A 21,335-nucleotide genomic window follows, 5' to 3' on the forward strand; every position below is an offset into this window, starting at 1 on the left:
TTCAAATGTATATAGTCCTTTAGCAGATTCACAGTCTATTAAAGTAGCAGGATATATATATATATATATATATATTTGCATGTAATACAGGATACATTTATTTAAGTATTAAGGACTATTTGAGGGTTACTGCTACACCCTGTGTACTTTTCTATATGCTTCCATTATAAAATGAATAAACCAGGTAAGACATAGTTCTTGCCTTCAGAAAGTTTGCAATCTAGTTGAGTGTGAAAATAAGTAAAGAAGAAACCCCAACCCAAAGTGACAGGAGCTGTGATAGGCAATGTTCAGGGTGCTGTGACAACACAGGTAGACACGGTCAGGAAGGTGCATGAATTGGGCAGATCCTTAGGAAACAGCCCTGGGGGAGCTAACATCCAGGCAGAGGGCCAAGTGTGAGTGGTACATGCTGTAAATTTTGTCCTTAAGAACTGGTCACCTTGCTGAGGTGTGAGCCCACACATTCATTCATTCAGCAGCCATACCTCAATACAGCATATTTTCTCTTTCCAATGTGGTGCCCAGAGTAAATCTGGTAAAGACTCAAAAATTATGTCTTTTTAAAAAGAGAAAAGGAAAAAAAATAGGCTCTGAGGAAAAAATTTTAAGATGAAGAATGGAACTGCTAATGAAGTCATTCTGATTAAGAAATTGATGACTTTCAGGAGAAAGAGAGAGAGAGAGAAGTGGTATAGTGGGGGTTACAGTGGCTCTGCTCTGGAAGGCAACTGAGTTCCCCTCTGTATTCCTTATGAGAACAAGTAAAAGCAGATTATGAAACTGATTCTTCAAGTACCAGACACAGTAAAAATGCACTTATTAAAAATGACAGAGATAAATCAGTATGTTTTTTTTGTTGTTTTTTTGTTTGTTTTTTTTTTTGTTTGTTTGTTTTTTAGAAAAAATGAGTTGCAGAAAGCAAAGGGGAGACAGAGAGAGGGATCTTCCATCCTTTGGTTCACTTTTCTGATGACCACAACAGCCAGAGCTGGGCTGACTGAATCCAGGAGCTAGGAGCTTCTTTCAGGTCTCTCACGTAGATGACAGGGGCCTAGCTACTTGTTCCATCCTCTACTGCTTTCCCAGGTGCATTAGCAGGGAGCTGGATCAGAAGTAGAACATCCTGGAAATGAACCAGTGCTCATATGGGATGCCGGTGTCACAGGTGGTGGCTTAATATACTGTGCCACAATGGAAGCCTCATCATTAGGTATCTTAAGAGATGTATAGATACTCACTTGAGTTGTTGCTTTCGCTTTGTAGGAAAAAGTGTATTATGGTGGCATTCACAGATTTTTTGGTCATTCATAAAGTCTCAGGACCTCCTCCTGTCAGCAGGAAGGCCCTTCCCCTTTGGATGGATATGATATTTTCTCTAGAGAAAGACACATAGAAATTCAGCCATTGAATCACCCAAGCTGTCTTCTGAGTAAATCCAGCCACTTCCACATTCCCTGTGCTCTTTCCAAGTTCCCCTTCCCTGCGTATGATATGATATTGCTAGAGTAAAGAAATCTTATGGTTGGATTCCAAATACTTCCTATGTTATTTAGAAAGCTAATTTAGTTTTCCCAGGTAATATTGCACATGGTTGGCAGAACCTGCTTTGTAAATGACTTGGATCACCTTGTTTTCCACTTCAACCTGCCCTAATTACCAGCCAGAAAATGAAGTGCTTATCCTAGGTCTTCTACTCAGACAAACCATTCTTCTGAGCAGCTGGAATCCATCCGCAAAGTAAGAAGAGTGAATTTACTTACACAGAGTCCAGAACAAGTTGAGGTTTCTGATATTCTTACATGTCTCCATGGTATAAGTTGAAGTTTTAGGTCCATTATTAAGGACTGCAGAGATTATAATACTTTCTGATCTCTATTCTTATAAAAAAGTTTCATTTTTTATTATTTTCATTTTATTCCTCTTCTTTATCTCTTTTAGCTATTTTGAATTAAACACTAAGCAGTGACTAGAACTTTCATTGTGTTAAATATTTTTCAGCCTCAGCAAAGAGATCTTAGAATAACAATTTTATCAGACCTTTTTCTAGTGGCACAAAACTAGCATTTTATTCATATAGTAGTCATATAGGATCCTATTCAATAACTACAGTCATACAATGGCTAAGAAAGTCGCTGTATGGGGAGCTGGTGTTGAGTCTAGTGGTTAAGACACCAATGCTCCACATTACAGTGCTTGAGTTTGGTTCCTAGTTCCAGTTTCCTCCCAATGCAGACCCTGGGGGAAAGCAGCAGTAATGGCTCCAGTAATAACTTTTCTTCCATACACATGGGAAATCTGGATTGAGCTCCCTGCTCCTGGCTCTAGCACTGGCCCAGCCCAAACCATTGCAGGCATTTGTGGGAAAGAACTAGCAGATAGAAATTCTGTTTCTCTCTGTTTATTTCTCCAATAATAGGTTTTTTTTAAATATTTGTTTTGCAAGGTGCTCCTCTCCCCTCACTCCATCACAGGCATCTAGACTCAAACTGCCATGGTGGATCACTGACAGGCAGTTGGACCTGCGATTGCCTCAGCTCAATGTGGATGGGGCAGGCTCCTGGGGCTGGGAGTGGATCCTCTGCTCCCTGTGACTGTTGGAGTCCTGCACGCTATGACTGGAAATACTATGACTGTATGATAAGGTGTGGAGTGTAGCTGAGTCTAAGGACAATAACTATGTCTGGCTTCAGAAGCTCAGAGTTGCCTGAGCACCTGGAGTAGGGTACTGAAGAGGGCACTGTGCTTACACTGTGGACCACACAGATCGTTTGTGTGGTTCATGTGCTTACATGGGTGGGATGGATAGCCACTATGGGCTCACCCTGGGAATTGATCACCTTGGCAAAGGGGAAGTGAGGCTGTGATTACACCAGCTGATGGGATCATACCCTCCACCCTACCAACAATAGATCTCTACCACACCCAACTTGGGTGTTACCCTGGATTCTGGCCCCACCCTCAACCACTGGTCAGAGTCCCTGGTCCCACCTAATGCACACCTCTGGATATACCCTGCAGGAGCAGACGCTCCACTAAGCCACAGAGAAAAGCTATCAGAGGAGAAAACCAACAAGTGTTTCCACAAATGACAAAAAAAATAAACAGAAATGTAAGAAACATGAACAAGGATGATAATATGACACCCTAAAAGGAGCACAATAGCAATGAATACCATAAAATAAATCATCAGGAATTACTACAGTTATATACTAACAAATGGGAAAATCTAGACAAAATGGAAAGATTCTGAACACATACAATCTACTAAAATTGAGTCATGAAGATATGTAAAACCAACAAACACCAATAGGAGATTGAATCAATAATAAAGGTCCTCCCAACAAAGAAAAGTACAGGACTGGATTACTTCAATGCTGAATTCTACCAAATTCCTATTCTCCTTTAAAAAATTCAAAACAATTGAAAGGAAGGGGAACTTACGAAACTCCTTCTATGAGGCCAGCATCACCTCAATTCCAAAACCAGAAAAAGATACAATAAGGAAAGAACTATAGACCAATATCCCTAATGAACATAGATGCAAAAATCTTCAACAAGATATTAAGTAATTGAATCCCACAACACATCAGAAAGATCATTCATCCAGAGCAAGTGGGATTTATTCCTGGAATGCAGAGATGATCCAACATATCCACATCAATAAATATGATACATCACATTAACAAAATGAAGAATAAAAATCATATGATTATCTGAATGGATGCAGAGAAAGCATCTAGGTAATATGGAATGCTGGTGAGGATGTGGGGAAAAAGGTGCCCTAGTACAGTATTGATGGGAATGTAAACTAGTATAGCCATTATAGATGACAGTCTGGAGATTCCTCAGAAATCTGAAAATAAATCTACCATATTACCCAGAAATCCCACTCCTGGGAATTTTCCCAAATGAAATGAAATCAGCATATGAAATAGTTATCTGTATGCTCAGGTTTATTGCAGCTCAATTCACAATAGTTAAGTTATGGAATCAACCCAGATGTCCATCAACTGATAACTGGTTAAAGAAAATGTTGCATACATACACTATAGAATTTTACTTAGCCATAAAAATGAATGAAATCTTGTGTTTTGCAAGAAGGTAGATGCAACTGGAAACCATTATGATTAATGAAATAAATAAGTCCCAAAAAGATAAATATCATATGTTTTTTTCTGATCTATGGCAGTTAATATAGAATACAAAAAATGTGTAGGAATGAAATGGACCTCTTGTGATGTCACTGTTGTTGTTAGCATTTGCTTTTACTACTACGGAACTGTGGAATTACTTGTTGACTATTATGGTTAGTGTGAATTCAGCCTGTAATTATAGAGTGGATTGAAAGCATGTCCTTGTAAAAAATTAGGAAAAAAAAAAGGAAAGAAGCATGAGGGGGATTGAGGGAGGGATGGAAGTATGATTATCTTCTTAGAAGTGTACTGATGCATATACTAATAAAATATACTAATAAAATCTTTATATTAAAAATTTTCAAAATTTAAAAAGAAAAATATAATTTTTCATATATCATTTGGTTAATGATTTTGTAAAAACTTGTGAAACTGATTTTTACTTACTAAAGCATCTAAATTAGTGTAAATCTGGCTCTCTCTTACCTAACATTAGAGGTACCAGGAGGTGCTGCCGTCAGTCAGATTCACACTAAGGCTATCATCATATTGATATGCATGTCCTAAAGCAAAGCAAGACCTGACAGTGTGGGCAGAGAAGCATCACTATGTGGTTTTTTTTTTTTTTTTTTCAAATCATTTTTTAATTAATTTATTTTTAAAGATTTATTTATTTATTTGAAAGACACAGTTACAGAGAGGCAGAGGCAGAAAGAGAGAGAGAGAGAAAGAGAGAGAGAGAGAGAAAGAGAGAGGTCTTCTACCCACTGGTTCTCTGCCCAGATGGCTACAAGGGCCAGAGCTGTGCTGATCTGAAGCCTGGAGCCAGGAGCTTCTTCCAGTTCTCCTCCATGGGTGCAGGGGCCCAAGGATTTGAGCCATCTTCTACTGCTTTCCCAGGCCATAGCAGAGAGCTGGATTGGAAGTGGAGCAGCTGGCACTTGAACTAAGGCCGACATGGGATGCTGACATTGCAGGCAGGGCCGTTAACCAGTGTACCACAGCACACGCCCCTTGATTTATTTTAAGTTCTTGTATACTGAGGTAGAAAAGGCCCATAAAATGAAACATCTCTTAAGCTGCAGCAGGCTGAACCCGTGGGATTGATGTCTGCCGTCTGTTCAAGGACTAGCCCTGTCTTAGATGCCCCTTCTCCCATGCTCCAGAACACTGGGGTCTATTTGTGAAACTTGAGTTGCTGCACAAGCAGCATACTAAGTCTTCATCAAAATACAATTAGGTGACTTTTACTCCTTTTTAAACAATGGTAGTGCAGTTTATGGAAACAACTGAATTTGGCATAGCTTGTGTCCACCAAAGCACCTCAGATGATTTCTCAAATGTTTTTGGTTCAGTAAAATCCAAATGCATCCTGCCAACTGCCTTTTTTTCCATGACTTCCACATTCATGCAAATTTCAGAGAAAATTTAATCCGTATGTTTCTGATTCACTCTTAACTCATCATATTGTTGTTTTCAAAAAAAAAAAAAAAAGCAATTTTATGTCCAAGCAACTCTGGGGCAATTAAATGCACACACACACACACACACACACACACATACACATACATACATACATGTATATATAATTTGCTTGTAGCCAAAATTTTTCCCCAGTGGAGCATTTTAAAGGATTAAAGATTACTTGAACTTCCTCTCAGCTTCATGTTAACTTCAAATCATTCTTGTAAGAGGTAAGTTCCAATCAGAGCACAGAGAATGTGAGATGAGTGCGCATTTCTGCCAGCAGCTGCCTGGCCAGAGCCAAGGCTGACTCAATCAGCATGCGTCTGGCAAACAAAGCCAAGTTTACCCTGTAATCCTCCTCAGCTCCCTCCAGACTTAGGCCAACTTTTCTTCACTGAGTCACCATTTTTTTTATGGTTTTCAGATCTTAAGAACTCATTTTATTCCATCACAAATCAGTATAATAATTTAAGCAACATAAAAGTGCTGAGAGATCAAAGTACCACTCAAAGCAAGTAAGAGACTTAATAAAGACCAAATTGTTAATATTAAGTGGAACTTTTTTGATAATTTCCCAATATAAACCAATAGAAATATGAGTAAAGGCAAATATTGTAATATTAGAATCCCACTGCATAGTATTTTTTGACCATTACATTAGAACAATGTTGCATTTTATAGGAAACTCTATTTTGTTCCATATTTCAGAACATTGAAACTATAGCTTGAACTATCTTCTCCTCATATTTCATCCTTTTCACAGGGCCCTGAGTCGAAGATCCCTCCAAATGCAGCTACATTCAGACAACTAACTGGATGGAATGGAACCTACCTGAATAATGCAGTAAATATTCTGATGTCCAGAGAAGGCAACAGGGAGACAAGAAAGTTTATCAAACCCTTCACAAAGTTGTTTTATCAAGACCAACACTTGTGTTGCTGTCTTACTTGGCAACATTACACACCATTTTGCTACTTCATCAAATGGACATATTAACACATGATTGTTAATATCTGTAGAAATATACATTTGGCTTCAAAAATTCAATAAGGAAAGCTTTCTGAGGCTCACATATTTAAGAAATTAGCTATATTTAAGAAAAAATACAAGACCCCAATGGATATAATTGATCTTCTCTACCTTTGCCATACTTTTAAAATTCTAAATAAATTATGCAGAAGTAAATACTTTGCATCTTTACTTGTAATACATCTCCAAATAGCGTCATGTGTTTAAAATCAAATTTATGTCAAAAGCTATGAGTTCGTAATAGCACTCATAAACCTAAAGTCAAAACTTAGTAATCACTGCAAGCCTAAGTTTGCTATTCAAAAGATTGCCAATGGGGGCTGGCTCTGTGGTGCAGTGGGTTAACACCTTGGTCTGGAGTGCCAGCATCCCATATGGGTGCAGGTTCAAGTCTTGGCTGCTCTACATCCAATCCAGCTCTCTGCTATGGCCTGGGAAAGCAGTAGAAGATGGCTCAGGTCCTTGGGCCCCTGCATCCATGTATGAGACCCAGAAGAAGCTTCTGACTCCTGGCTTCGGAGCTCTGACCGTTGTAGCCAATTGGGGAGTGAACCATAGGATGGGAGACCTCTCTTTCTCTCTCTCTCTCTCTCTCTCTCTCTCTCTGCCTCTCCTTTCTCTGTGTAACTCTGACTTTCAAATAAATAAAAATGAAAATCTTTAAAAAAAATTGCCAATGAAAGATATAATTAATAATTTGTTTTGCCTTTTCAAAATGAATGATGGAAAAATTTGCTGTAATTAATTAGGAAATGTTCATTACAGAATTCAGCTCATGGATGTGAAATAAATGATAGAGTTGGAAAATCATCACATATTGTAATTGCTTAAAAAATATCTTGATTCAGAAAAAATCCTGAGTTGATGAAAGTATTAGATGAAGATTGATAGAGAAACATTACAAAGGCAACATCAAGGTATCGTCAACTGAAGTGGTCAATCTTAGCACCATCTAGTGAAAAAGTAAGTCACAGTGTCACTAAAATATTCTCACCCAAAATACATGAATTTTAATTTATTGGAAACTCTAGAGCCAATTTTTATTGTAAATATAGAGGATAGAGAAACATATTGTTGGATAGTATAAGGAAGCAAAAAAATCTAGAATGTGAGTTCCTTTATATGACAATTAAGTCAGTTTTCTTCATTAAATTAAAGGCATAAAAAAATTCAGTGTCCCTACTTGTAATTAAAACAGACTCAAGGGACACATTAAGTAATATTTAGTTGGAATCTCATTTTCAACAAATCAACTTCAAAAAGACATTTTGAAAAAAAAAAAAAAAAAACAGAAAATTTTAACACAGATTAGTCATTAAAGAGTATCAAGAAATTACTGAAAATTTTTGTTGGTTGTGATAACAGCACTGCAATTCCATGAGAAAATGTTCCCATATGAAGACAATTCCAAAAAACAAGCTCTTCATTTCACCAATCTTTTGTATTTTTTTGTTTCAAATTTGTTTATTTCTTCTCTAATTTTAATTATTTCTTTCTAATAATTTGGAGTTTGGTTTATTGTAGTTTTTCTAGGTCCTTGAGATGCATCAGTAGCTCATTTATTTGGTACCTTTCCAGTTTCTTCATGAGGGCACTGATTGCTATAAACTTCCTCTTAACACTGCTTTTGCTGCATCCCGTAAGTTTTGATGTGTTGTATTTTAATCTTCATTTGTTTCCAGAAATTTTTTAATTTTTCTTTTGATTTCTTCTATGATCCAGTGTTCATTCAGGAACATGTTGCTCAGTCTCCATGTGTTTGTATATGATCTAAAGATTCTTGAGTTGTTAATTTCCAGCTTTATTCCATTGTGGTCAGAGAAGATCATGCTATGATTTCAATTTTTTTGAATTTGCTGAGACTTTCTTTACAGCCTAGCATATGGTCTATCCAAGAGAAAGTCCCATGTACAGGTGTGAAGAATGTGTATACTGCAACTGTGAGTGAAAAGTTCTGTAGATTTCAGTTAGGTCCATTTGGTCCATAATATTGATTAGCTCCATGTTCCTTTGTTGATTTTCTATCTAGTTGATTTGTCTATTGATGAAAGTGGGGTGTTGAAGTCCCCCATTACTATTGTATTGGAGTATATGTCTCCCTTCAGATCCATTGACATTTATTTTAAACAGCCAAGCACCCTGTAATTGGGTGCATATGCATTTATTATAGTCACATCTTCCTGTTGAATTGATCACTTAATCATTACATAGTGCTCTTCTTCATCTCTTTTAACAATTTTTGGTACTTCTCCCCTGGACTCTTTGCTGGTCTGTCAGTGGGAGCTCTTGTCACTGTCCCCTCACTTCCTGCAGTGCTGCACGTCCCTTTGAGGCCCTGTTATGCGTGAGTGCATCCCCATCCAGGTCTGCCAGGCTGACGTCCAGATTAGCAATGCCTGCTAGGAGCTCAATTGCCTGGAATAGGATATCCAGCCCAATGGTCAGATGCCAAGTGACAAGACCACTGGGGAAGGAGATGACTCCTTCAACACCTTCTTCAGTGAGACAGGCGCTGGCAAGCACATTCCCGGGATGGTGTTTATAGACCTAGAGCCCAGGTCATTGATGAAGTTTGCACTGGCAACTACTGCCAGCTCTTCCACCCCGAGCAGCTCATCACAGGCAAGGAAGATGCTGCCAATAACTATGCCCACAGGCACTACACCATTGGCAAGGAGATCATTGACCTCATCCTGGACTTATTTTGCAAGCTGGCTGACCAGTGCATGGGCCTGCAGGGCTTCTTGGTTTTCCACAGCTTTGGTGAGGGAACTGGTTCTGGGTTCGCCTCCCTGCTGTTTGAATACATCTCTGTCGATTACGGCAAGAAATCCAAGCTGGAGTTCTCCATCTACCCAGCCCCCCAGGTTTCTACAGCTGTGGTGGAGCCCTACAACACTATCTTCACCACACACACCACCCTGGAGAACTCTGATTGTGCCTTCATGGTAGATAATGAGGCCATCTATGATATCTGTCATAGAAACATCGATATCAAACGCCCCACCTACACTAACCTGAACTGCCTTATTAGCCAGATTGTGTCCTCCATCATGGCTTCCCTCTGGTTTGATAGAGCCCTGAATGTTGATCTGATAGAATTCCAGGCCAACCTTGTGCCCTACTCCCACATCCACTTCCCTCTGGCCACATACGCCCCCATCATTTATGCTGAGAAAGCCTACCAGGAACAGCTTTCTGCAGCAGAGATCAACCAGATGGTGAAATGTGCCCCTCATCATGGTAAATACATGGCTTGCTGACTGCTGACAGTGGTGACGTGGTTCCCAAAGATGTCAATGCTGACATTGCCACCATCAAGACCAAGCGTAGCATCCAGTTTGTGGATTGGTGCCCAACTGGCTTCAAGGTTGGCATTAATTACCAGCCTCCCAAAGTGGTGCCTGGTTGAGACCTGGCCAAGGTGCAATGAGCTGTGTGCATGCTGAGCAACACCACAGCCGTGGCCAAGGCCTGTGCTCACCTGGACTACAAATTTGACTTGATGTATGCCAAGTGTGCCTTTGTTCACTGGTACATGGGAGAGGGGATGGAGGAGGGAGATTTTTTTGAAGCTCGGGAGGACATGGCTGTCCTAGAGAAGGATTACAAGGAGGTTGGAGCAGACAGTGCTGAAGGAGAGGATGAGGGTGAGGAATATTAACCTGTCTGCACACGCTGCTGTTGTCTGTCTCTGTCTTGTGAAGCTGTCAATAAAAGTGATGTTTACATGTTAAATGTAAAAAAAATTTTGATATTAAAGTCTATTTTGTCTGATACTAGGATGGCAACACCTGCCCTTTTTTTTTTTTTTTTTTTGGCTTCCTGTTAACATGAAATATCTTTTTCCATCATTTCACCTACAGTCTGCATATATCTTTGTTGGTGAGGTGTGTTTCTTATAGGCAGCAAACAGATGGGTCTTGTTTTTTAATCCATTCAGCCAGTTTGTATCTTTTAACTGGAGAGTTGAGGCCATTTACATTCAAGATGACTATTGATAAGTAACAACTTGGCCATGCCATTTTTCCATAAGTATTCCAATTTTTATTTGGATTTCTTTTGCACTTTTACTGGGGGATCTTCTGCTGTCACATTCTTGCATAATTATGGCTATCTTTCTGTGTTTCTGTGTGTAGCAACTCCTTAAGCATCTTTTGTAAGGCTGGACAAGTGGCAACAAATTCTTTCAATTTCTGTTTGTTATGGAAGGTCTTTATTTCACCTTCATTCATAAAGGAGAGCTTTGCATGGTACAGTATTCTGGGTTGACAGTTATTTTTTTCTCTTATGGCTTGGAATATATCTCACCATTTTCTCCTAACCTGTAGGGTTTCCGATGAGAAGTCAGCCGTGAGTCTAATTGGTGATCCTCTGAAAGTAATCTGGTGTTTCTCTCATGTACATTTTAGAATCTTTTCTTTATGTTTTACTGTGGACAGCTTGACTACAATGTATCATGGTGAATATCTTTTCTGGTCATATCTGTTAGGAGTTCTATGTGCTTTCTCTATTTGGGCTTCCCTTTTTTCTCCAAACTGGGAAAGTTTTCTGTAATTATTTCACTATATAGGCCTTCTAGTCCAGTCTCTCTTTCCACATCTTCAGGAAATCCTAACATCTGTATGTTGTATTTGTTTGATAGTATCCCATAAATCTCTGACACTGTTTTTTTAAGTTTTCTATTTTCTTCTCTCTTTTTTGGGGGGGTGGTTTGACTGTAAGATTTCCAAAGATTTGTCTCCTAGTTCAGATATTCTTTCTTCTGCTTCACCAAGTCTGCTGTTAAGGCTTTCCATTGCATTCTTTATTTGATCTATTTAATTCTTCATTTCTAATATTTCATTTTGATTTCTCCTTAAAATCTCATGGGAAAATTTTTCATTCATGTCATTATGATTTCTTTAATTTGTGGATTTGCTTCTGATTATTTCTAAGTAATATTATGATTAATTTTTTAAATTCCATTTCAGATATTTTCTCAATCCACTCATCTTCACATTCTAGTACTGAAACATTGTTCCATTCCTTTGGAGGAGTCACGGTGTCTTCCTTAATTTTGTTTCTTGAATTTCTGTATTTGTTTTTATGCATTTGCAGAATTTATTTCTTTTTTTTTTCCTCTAATGGATTTTATCTTTGGCTATACCTCTCTGGCTTAATGTAATGTCTGCACTTTCAGTAAATACCACCACACAGGTCCATGGCATTCCTCTTCCACTTGTGAGACTTTCAGTGCGGTTTTCTCTCCAATTCTCCTCTGAGAGTGCACTTCCTAAACTTTTTTTTTTCTACTGTTCTTCCCTAACCTAGCACAGTATGTTGTTCCCTAATCCGCCATCTTGGAATCAGCCTGAATCACCATTTTTAAAAAGTTGCTTTTGTGGATTGGAACTTGCCATGTTATTAAAAGTGCATGCCAAGGCATGTCTGAACTCTTTTGGAACAATGAAGTGTCACACTTTGTAACCATTATCTCTGAGAGGGAAAAAAATTGCTTTTCTATAAATGGTGTCCTGCGTATGCATCACAATGCTGCTGACTGTTTTCAACGTTGTTTTAGGATCATCAAATCATATGACAGAGGGCTTTAGGCTTCATACAGGAGCCCCCAAAATATGTCAAGATTCTGAAGAAATTAACAAGTAAATAACAAATACATGTTTATGCAATGCCTTCTAGTTTAAGCAATCTGGTTGGCATTTTCTCAAGGGAGTTATTTAAATTTTAAATGGAACAACATCTCATTTAGATTTCTACAAATATGCTCAGGCACAGAAGTAATTTATATGTACATGAAACTCTTCACTTAAGCACCTGAGTACTTGACAATAATTAGAATACAAAGTAGACATATTAACTTTTCCTTTTAAACTTCCACCTTTTACTTCTTCATGGAGCACGAGAGGAAATTTCTAGAAGAGATTGTCCAGTATGTAGAGATACTTCTTCCCACAACCACATGATGTCTGATGGCAATTCCTTCTCGAAGCTCTTTCTCTTGTGTCTATCGAAAGCTATGCTCTGATCTTCATGTACACACTCATTCTCTATTTTCAGAATGTATTTCTTTTTAAAAAAATTTCAATCCTTCGTATTCCAACAGCCAGAAACTGAACATTTATCTTACTCTAACGCTAGCAGTATAACTAGCAAAAACAGATGAGAGGAGTTCTCAATATGATTTAAAAGTTTGGCATATGAGAAATGTCCACAAAAGAGTTTCAGCAGTAACCTGGGTATGGGCAGTTCCCATACTTATATTCTCATCTCCAGACCTCTATCACCATGTTCATCACCATTGGTCATTTTGGGGGACATAATTTAAATCAGTGGTTCTCTAAATATGGTACCTTGAAATGCAAACAGGAGGTCCACCCAGATTTATTGAATCAGAAACTCTGGGGGTGAAGCTTTAACAAGCTCTATAGGTGGTTCTTATGCCCTGCTTAAAGTATGCACTGGCCCTGCAACGTATGATGTTGAATACAACAGTTTGCATCTCATTTCATGTTTTTCATGACTTCACCAGTCATATCAATAGCATTACAATCATCTTAATTTGCTGACATCAATAGTTGAGGTGATTTTTGCTCTCATTTATTTTGTTTTCTTTGCCAGACCCTTATTATGAAGGCTGCCTATTTTGTGATCAAAGTGTCTTTTTTAAATGTGATTGTTCTCACTTATTCTGGGTCACAAAAATCAAATCCCAAGCATCTTCAGTAAATCAATGGGTTATCTCCTGTGTAGTCTTTTATTCTGTTTAACAGTTAAAATAAAATATAAACACTATATAAAAGTAAAATTGTGCCTAATATGCTGTTTGACATTTTGAACCTGCTCCAGAACAGTGATAATTTATTTTGAACCAAAATACAATGTGATTGTCTGTCCTTTGAAGCCTCAGATACCTCTACGTTTTCATCAGTCTCATTCCCATTCTCTAGAAAAGCAGAGGGTTCCTTGGCTTGCTCTCACTTCCCCCGTAAGTTGTGATTTTCTTCTCTGAAATGCTCACTCTCTCCTTTCTACCACTCTATATGTTCCCTTACAATTGAAAATACCATTTACTTTTGAACTGGGGCTCCAACTTTACAATTCAATATTTATTTTTATTCTATGACACTGTATTCAATTTACTCTAATTTAGACATTTCTTTTCCAACCTTGTTTTAAATAAATGCTACATATGTACTTTCTCGGACTTTTCTATATCCTCTTAATATTCCTCTGCTCCATAAAGCCTAGTCTAAGACCCAGCATATGGTCAACTGACTTAAAAGTAGGTCAGATGAGATACAGAAACACCCTGTCTATAGTTGCAGTTGTTAGTAGCTCTGGTTTAGTTTTATGGGAGGGAATATAAAACCTATCTAATCAGGGCTTAGGTGATTGTAACTAGTCATGCACACCAATTGTTTTTTTGATGCTGTTCCTTTCACATCTAGGGCACCACTCCTTATTCTGACTTTATTTTTCAAGATAAAATTTTTTATTCAACAAATCTGAAACAGTGCAATCAGTATGGGCCTGTGTGTGTGTGTGTGTGTGTGTGTGTGTGTGTGTATCTTCTCTTATGTGGGCCTAAACCTAAAGGAAATTGTGCTAAGACTATAAATAGAAAAAGCATTACCCCAACTTTGAGCATTATTTCCATGGCTCCCTGATGACTTAGTGATATCCTGTGGAGTACTTTATTTTGATTTCAAAAAGGCAGCAAATAACAGATGTGATGGAAAGGTGCTGAAAGGGAGAAATGGGTTAGAGTGAAACAGTCAAACTACACCCTACCAGGCTTCCAGAGCAAAGTGAGCCGTACTAGAAGAGCAGAATGCATTACTGGGACGCTGTTTCACTTCATGCTGGCACTGAAGACAAAGGGCTTTTACTTTTTTATTTCTCATGGATAATTTGACTTCATTAAAGGGGCACCTTTATCCTCACCGTATTGTTTAAAATTGTACTGGGAGCATTAAAAGAACTCTTACAGTAAATTAAATGTGGTGGTATTTATCTGAACAAAAAAAAGATTTGTGAATTGGGCAGCCCTGAAAATTAGGAGAGGGTCCCCTGTTGTTGTGTAATGGTTAAGCTGCAACTTGGAATGCCCACATCCTATGTTGTAGTACAGGGATTTGATCCCTGGCTCCTTCCTAGTGCACCCTGGGAGGCAGCAGGTAATGACTCAAATATTTGGGTTCCTGCTACTAATGTGAGAGACTCAGATGGAGTTCTGGGCTCCTGGCTTTGACCTGGCCTAGGCCCATCTGTTACTAGCATTGGGGGACTGAACAAGTAGATAGCAGATGGATCTCTCTCTCTCTCTGTCCCTCTCCATCTCCCTCTCTCTCTCTCTCTCTCTCTTCCCCCCCCCCCCTCTCCTTTTCCTGTTGCAAATAAATTTAAAATTTTAAAAGAAGAACCAGGAGAGATTGAGATAACTGTACCCAGCAACAAGGCAGGCAGCATTTACATACAAAGAAAGGAAGGGATGGACAGAAACAGTTTGATTATTTGCAGCTTGGCTTTGCTTTATTTGGGCATAGTGTGATGAGTCATTTGCCTTATGGGCAAGATCTAATCAGTTGGCATCCTGTGATTGGCTGAAGCTCAAGGACCGTGATTGGGTGAGACTCAGCTATGTGGTACAAGAACATATTTTAAAATTAGATTGCAGTTTGCTTATATATGAAGTTAAGTTTCATTTCAACACATTTAAATTAATTTAACAGGAGTTCTCTCATCGACCCACCTGCAAATTCTTAAAATTAAATCTGTACTTGTCCACAATTATCTGTGAAGGTGAAAAATCTAAAAAAGTTGTGAAAATGATTTTTTATGACCATAGTTGGCAGAGCATTATCTGAACTGAAAAAATTTGGTGGCAAAACCAAATTAACATTAAATTGTTTACAGGTTTTATTTATCCCACCTGCAGTGTGTATTCATATCTTCTGCTGCTCAAATAACATGCTTGAGTACAGAGGAGTGTTTTAGACCCCATGGGCATGTGATGTAACACATGGACCCTATTGTCAATCCAGAATTCATAATTTTCTAAAACTGTAAACAGGTCTACCCCAACTATTTAGGATTAATGGTTGTGTATTTTTACTGATTTTCTTTCTTTTATCAGAAAGCAATTCAAAATTAGATAGAAAATATCTCTTCAATACCTTTAAGTTCCTGCATGTCTCTACCAAGAGAGAAATAGCAAAGTTAGGTTTTAACAGAGAAGAATCCTGGATACAAATGATATAGAGGGACTGAAAATATTTTAAAACATGATAAAATGTCATAGTGGAACAATTCAGAACCCAAGAATGCAAAGAGTTTTGTGTATTTTATTTCTTAACTATCATGTGAATATTTTGAATGAAAAAGATATATATGTATGTGCTGTGAATGAAGAATTGCAAAAGTTTAACAGTAAAGACAGCTTTATTCAGGTGAAGAATAGATTTGCAAATCAGGAGCCACAGCTTCAGTTTAGAAACTAGCAGGACTGAGGCTTTTGTAACCAGAAAAGGGGAAGGGGAACACACAGCTCAGCACTCTGAAGGTAAGCAAGTTAGCAAGACGCTGGTGGTTGGAAACAGATGCAAATGAGAGTGGTGTTAATATAGACATGATACATATATAATATAGGTAACATATTATGTATAATATGTCAGTACATACACCTATGTACCCATAAATATACGCACACGTTACATTGGTTGTTAGCAAACTTGGAAAACAGAATTGGAGCTGCCAAATGTGTGTGTGTGTGTGTGTAGTGCTCTGCTCTCTGCAGATCACTGTAGCAGCTAACATGTTTTGTTGTAAGAACATACAATGGCCACCCATATACTCCATTGACCACCTAATTTTTCCAGTGTAATCACATAAGAAATTAGTACTTTTCTACATTTTATTCAGCTGAATGATTGGAATAAAATTAGAGTTAGCTGCCAATGTAAAGTTTCACTTTCCTGGGATGGTAGGTTTGGAGTGTTTACTATTTAAATGATTAATTTAGATGGAACCTTGTCTATATGCAAAATTCTACATATGTGCTAGGAGTGGAGTAAGACAGATACAAGTCCTTTGCTCTGCACCGAGCTCTGACTCCCAGGAAGCACTACTTGCCCTCTTTGGGGAGAAAGGCTGGCCCACTGCCGTTACTAGCAGAGCTTGGCATGGGACTGGAATAACGAACGCTTACTGAGTCCACCTTCTGCTGAAATCTGAAGCCGACACTGCAAACTATTACAGCTACTGATAGGTGAAAGAGCTTTTCTCTATAAGAACTCAAAATATAAGCAGGAAGTAAGGCAAACACACACTGAAGGAATTGTCTAAGGCAAATCAGTCAAATCACATTGATAGTGTTATGAATATGCATCCTGAATGTTAAATTTAGTAACATATCAAGGTGAAAATGATCAGGCTCTCAGCTTATTAAAGACACTTCTTTCCCTTTTACTGCACTCTCGCTTTCATGCATGGCATATATTGCAGAATGCATTCATGATGGAAGTTCACAAGGGCATGTGATGGGAAAACAAATTTCAAAACACAGGTAACGTCCCATCTAAAGTTGGTGCCAGGCAGAAGGTGAGCGGATAAATTCCAGTAGAGGGAGGATTGTAGAGAGAAAGAGCTCCAATATGGCATCCAGGCCGTTCTTGAAAGCATTTCACTGGCTGTGTAAGGGCCATTATTTTAGAGCTTGGGAACCCTTCTGTTTCCTAAGTCAGACTTTGAATGTTTGCTTGCCCTGATGTGAAAGGGACGAAAGGTTTCTTTCTCCAGAAGTCTCCGGCCCTTGGGAATGAGGCAGAGCGGACAGGCTTCGCTTCAGCAGACTGCTGGCAGCATCTTCGGAGACAATCTCAAGACTCCTGACCGAAAATCTGGGCCCCCAGTTTAAGCATGAGACTGTAATTACTCCAAAAGCAGGGAGAATTCCAAGTCTCTGCCTATCTGCAGCACCGACTCAAAACAATCAACTCCTCTTTCAAATGTGACCAAACTACCAATGGCATGAGAACTTAGTTGTCTAATAAGGATGTTCATTTTGGCACTCAGCAGCTTACGCATGGCTCACAGATGGCTTCTGTCTCATTCTGTGTAATCCAATCATCCTGCACTGCTGCGTCTCACACTTAGTCTCCAGCAGTAATTGAAAAGCTCACAGTGACAATTGTCTCTTCTTCCAGATGTCGCCGATATAAGGATGTGGCTTTCAGCACCTCCTTGACGTCCGATGTGTACATGGCCCTGCGGGTCAGAGTTGCTCCAACCAAGGTAAAGAGAAAGTCTGCATTGTCTTTCAGTTGCTGCTTAGCACGAGTGTAAGTGAGCATGCTCTATGAATGGCCTCTGTAAGTAGGCAGCTTGTTTCACTTTTGGGTGGGGGACCATTCAGAAAACATTCTGTTGTATTGCTTGCATTATGCAGTACTGGAGGTGCCCATGCCCAAGAACGGCTTCTGTAACACTTGAGCAGTGCCTGGTTCAGAGGCCCCATTTTACTCAGAAGCAAGCTCTCTAGTATTAACACCTGCACTTTTGCTATCATTTTCTCAAATCATGACCGTTTGGCCTCACTTTTTTTTTTTTTTTGAAGGGGGTGGCTTTTATTTTTGTAACTTCTAAAAGGTGTGCAAGATTTTAAAGGCTAAGTCCTGAAACATTTTAAGCTGTAGGTTTGTTACTTTCTTTTTCCCCTGAGGCTGGGGTTAATAATTGTGTTTTAGTTTAGTGTAAAAATATCCCTTTAAAAAAAAATCAAAGAACCTGAAACAAGGAAATATATGCAAAGCCTCAAAGCAGCTGTGTAAATTCACGCAGACTTGGGGTCTGTGAAGACCTAGGCTGAAGCAAAAGACAATCTAGAAAATCAGATTTTTACTTAAAAGTTAGATTACAATTGCAAATTAGAGCTACATTCATTGTAGTGAAATATCAGCGTTTCAGGTTTCCTCAAGTGCTTTCTGCTCACTGCCATTATCACCACATATATCATCAGTAAGAAATGTTGAGCATGGGCAAAGCTAAGAAGAAATTTTCTAGATCAGAAAAAAACATTATTTCAGGGGAAATATCTTTTAAACTTATTTTTAAGAGGATATTAAACTGTTCATACTTTATATATCATTTTGGGGTTCAGCTAGCAATGATAACTTTTGGTACAGGGATAAAAATTAAAAGATAATGTCCTTTATCTTAAGTAGCTTACACAAAGAATGGGGACTCTATATTTAGTCTGAGGTTTTACACACACACACACACACACACACACACATTGAACTGGAAGGATCAAGATAACTGGGGCAATTCTCCACTATTTCAGAACCCCAGACCTTTATGTGTAGAAACACAAGTTTAGAACCTTAAACCAATAGAGGATATAGTCAAAACAGATGAGTTGTTGAAAATTTAAACTCTCACAATGCATCCCTGTAAGCCATGAGTTAGCCTTTCTTAAGTCTTTACTCACTGTCATTATTATCAACAACAAGAATTACTGGCATTCTCTTCAATTAATAGTAATAGCAAAATGACCTTCACCCAAAGAAAACTCGAAAACTCCACAAATATTTACTGAGCGCATGAAATGTGCCAGGCGTTGGGCTAATTAAATCCCCCCATCTCTACATTTTAAAGGAGAGGAAAGCTGACTCAAGGCAGAGTCATGGCCAAAGGCCATTTAATTAATTTGCTGTCTGGAGAAACAGCACAAGAACTGGGAAAAAAGCCCAGGTATGAGGACTGCTAAGTTGTTGTTCAGAATACAATGTTTTGTTGATCAGAATACAATATTCTACTCCAGTCGAATACATATTTAATGATTGCATTAAACTTATGTAAACTTTGCTCAGTGAAACAAATGTAGTGTGTAAAAATTTCAGAGGCCGAACAGATTCCTGCATTTCTTGGAGTTGTTCACTCGAATCGGAGCATTTTATTCATGCAGACACTTTGAGGGGGAATAACTCTCGAAAGCCTGCATCTGTGCTATGTTCCTATATGTCAGAGAGCCAAGATTATGATTTCTCTAAGAATTGTTTAAGGGACTATAAAGCAAGCTTTCCTATAGGCAGAAGTGGGTCCAGCACTGTGGTGCAGCAGGTTAAAGCCCCGGCTTGCAGCACTGGCATCCCATATGGGCACTAGTTCGAGTCCTGGCAGCTCCACTTCTGATCCAACTCCCTGCTCGTGTGCATGGGAAAGCAGCAGAGGATGGCCCAAGCCCTGGGTCCCCTGGACCAGTGTGGGAGACCGGGAGGAGGCTCCTGGTTCACTCCCCAAATGGCCACAATGGCTGGAGCTGAGCTGAGCAGATCCGAAGCCAGGAGCCAGGAGCTTCTTCCTGGTCTCCCACATGGGTGCATCCTCTGCTGCTTTCCCAGGCACATTAGCAGGGAGCTGGAACTGAAGTGGAGCAACCAGGACTCAAATTGGTATCCATATGGGATACTGGCACTACAGGCCAGGGCTTTAACCCACTGTGCCACAATGTTGGCCCTATGAATTTTTATAAGATGCTAGAAATTTGATGCATGCTTTCAACATGACTCCTATGAAATTTTACAGATTAATAGTAGAAAACTCAGAACATAACTAGCCAATTGCATATATGTGCCAGTGAGGAACTGGGAGGGAAACCTCTGTATATCTGACCATAGGGACCACAATTCTTTATTATTGAATTATGGTTCCCACTGGAGTGAGCTTTCATTATTTTTCTTCTTTCCTATGCATTTGTTAAATATCTACCAAGAGTTCAGTACTGTTTTGGAAGATGGAGAATCAAATACGAATAAATTAGTATCTCTGCCTTTGAGAGGTTGGAGAAATGCATCTCTCCACGAATACATGTGCGGTAACACAGGTGTGATCAAATTTGTTAAGACATACCTGCAATTACTATGGAAGCAAAACTTTTTAAAAGGAGGGATTTATTCTACTTTGGAGCAAGGGGCAGAGTGGGAAGATGACATATGAGGTGGAATAAACAGCTGTCTGCTCTGGAAAGAAGAATAAGCTGCTGTAGGTGATGGGAGCATTATGCTTTGCAAAATTATACCAGGGCTTCCAGTTTTCACCGAATAGATGGAGATGGTTATTACAGGAACAAGGCCAGGATTTCACAGGGGAATTCAAAGATCATGTGCCAGGGGCCTTCAAAACATTCGAAGAGAGTGGTTTAGTGGTGTAGCAGGTTAAGCTGCTGCTGTGATGCTGGTATTCCGTATTGGCGTCTGGCTGTCTACTTCCAATGCAGCTCCAGAGAGAGAAAGAGGGATTAGTCCTAAAGCTTGTATATTAGACTAGTTAATGGACAATCCCAGCAGCTTTCACAAGAAGGCCAAGAACAAGGCTAGGATACCCACTAACTGCACTACTATTGCAAAATATTCTGGAGGTACTAGTCAATTCGTTCAGATTGGAATAAACAAAAGAGCTATAAGAATTGAAATAGAAGGCATGAAACTGTCTCTGTTTACAGATAATATCATAGTGTATCTGAAAAATCATAGAGAATCAATAACAGTAACACAAATAATAAGCATTCATAAAGATACAAAAATCAGAAACTTTCTACCCATAAACAATAGCTCGTTAAATGATGAATTGAAGATTAAGACTTCAGTTATATTTGTAGAAAAAGAAATTTAATAAACTTAACCAGAAGTATATAAAATCTA

At 38.8% G+C, this 21,335-nt stretch overlaps 1 protein-coding gene and 1 pseudogene across 1 annotated transcript in view; both read left to right on the plus strand.

The window, feature by feature from the left end:
- TMEM244 (transmembrane protein 244) overlaps nt 1–21,335 on the plus strand; it is a 220,639-nt gene that overhangs the window by 173,204 nt on the left and 26,100 nt on the right. Inside the window, exon 3 of the mRNA XM_051854335.3 lies at nt 17,841–17,928. Coding sequence (XP_051710295.3) covers nt 17,841–17,928 — 88 coding nt within the window. The remainder of the gene's footprint in view (nt 1–17,840; nt 17,929–21,335) is intronic.
- Nucleotides 8,974–10,297, plus strand: LOC100340924 (tubulin alpha-1C chain pseudogene; annotated as a pseudogene).

This window comes from Oryctolagus cuniculus, chromosome 5 (genome assembly GCF_051225735.1).
Source record: "Oryctolagus cuniculus isolate XC-2025 breed Fujian yellow rabbit chromosome 5, ASM5122573v1, whole genome shotgun sequence".
Taxonomy (NCBI): Eukaryota; Metazoa; Chordata; class Mammalia; order Lagomorpha; family Leporidae; genus Oryctolagus; species Oryctolagus cuniculus.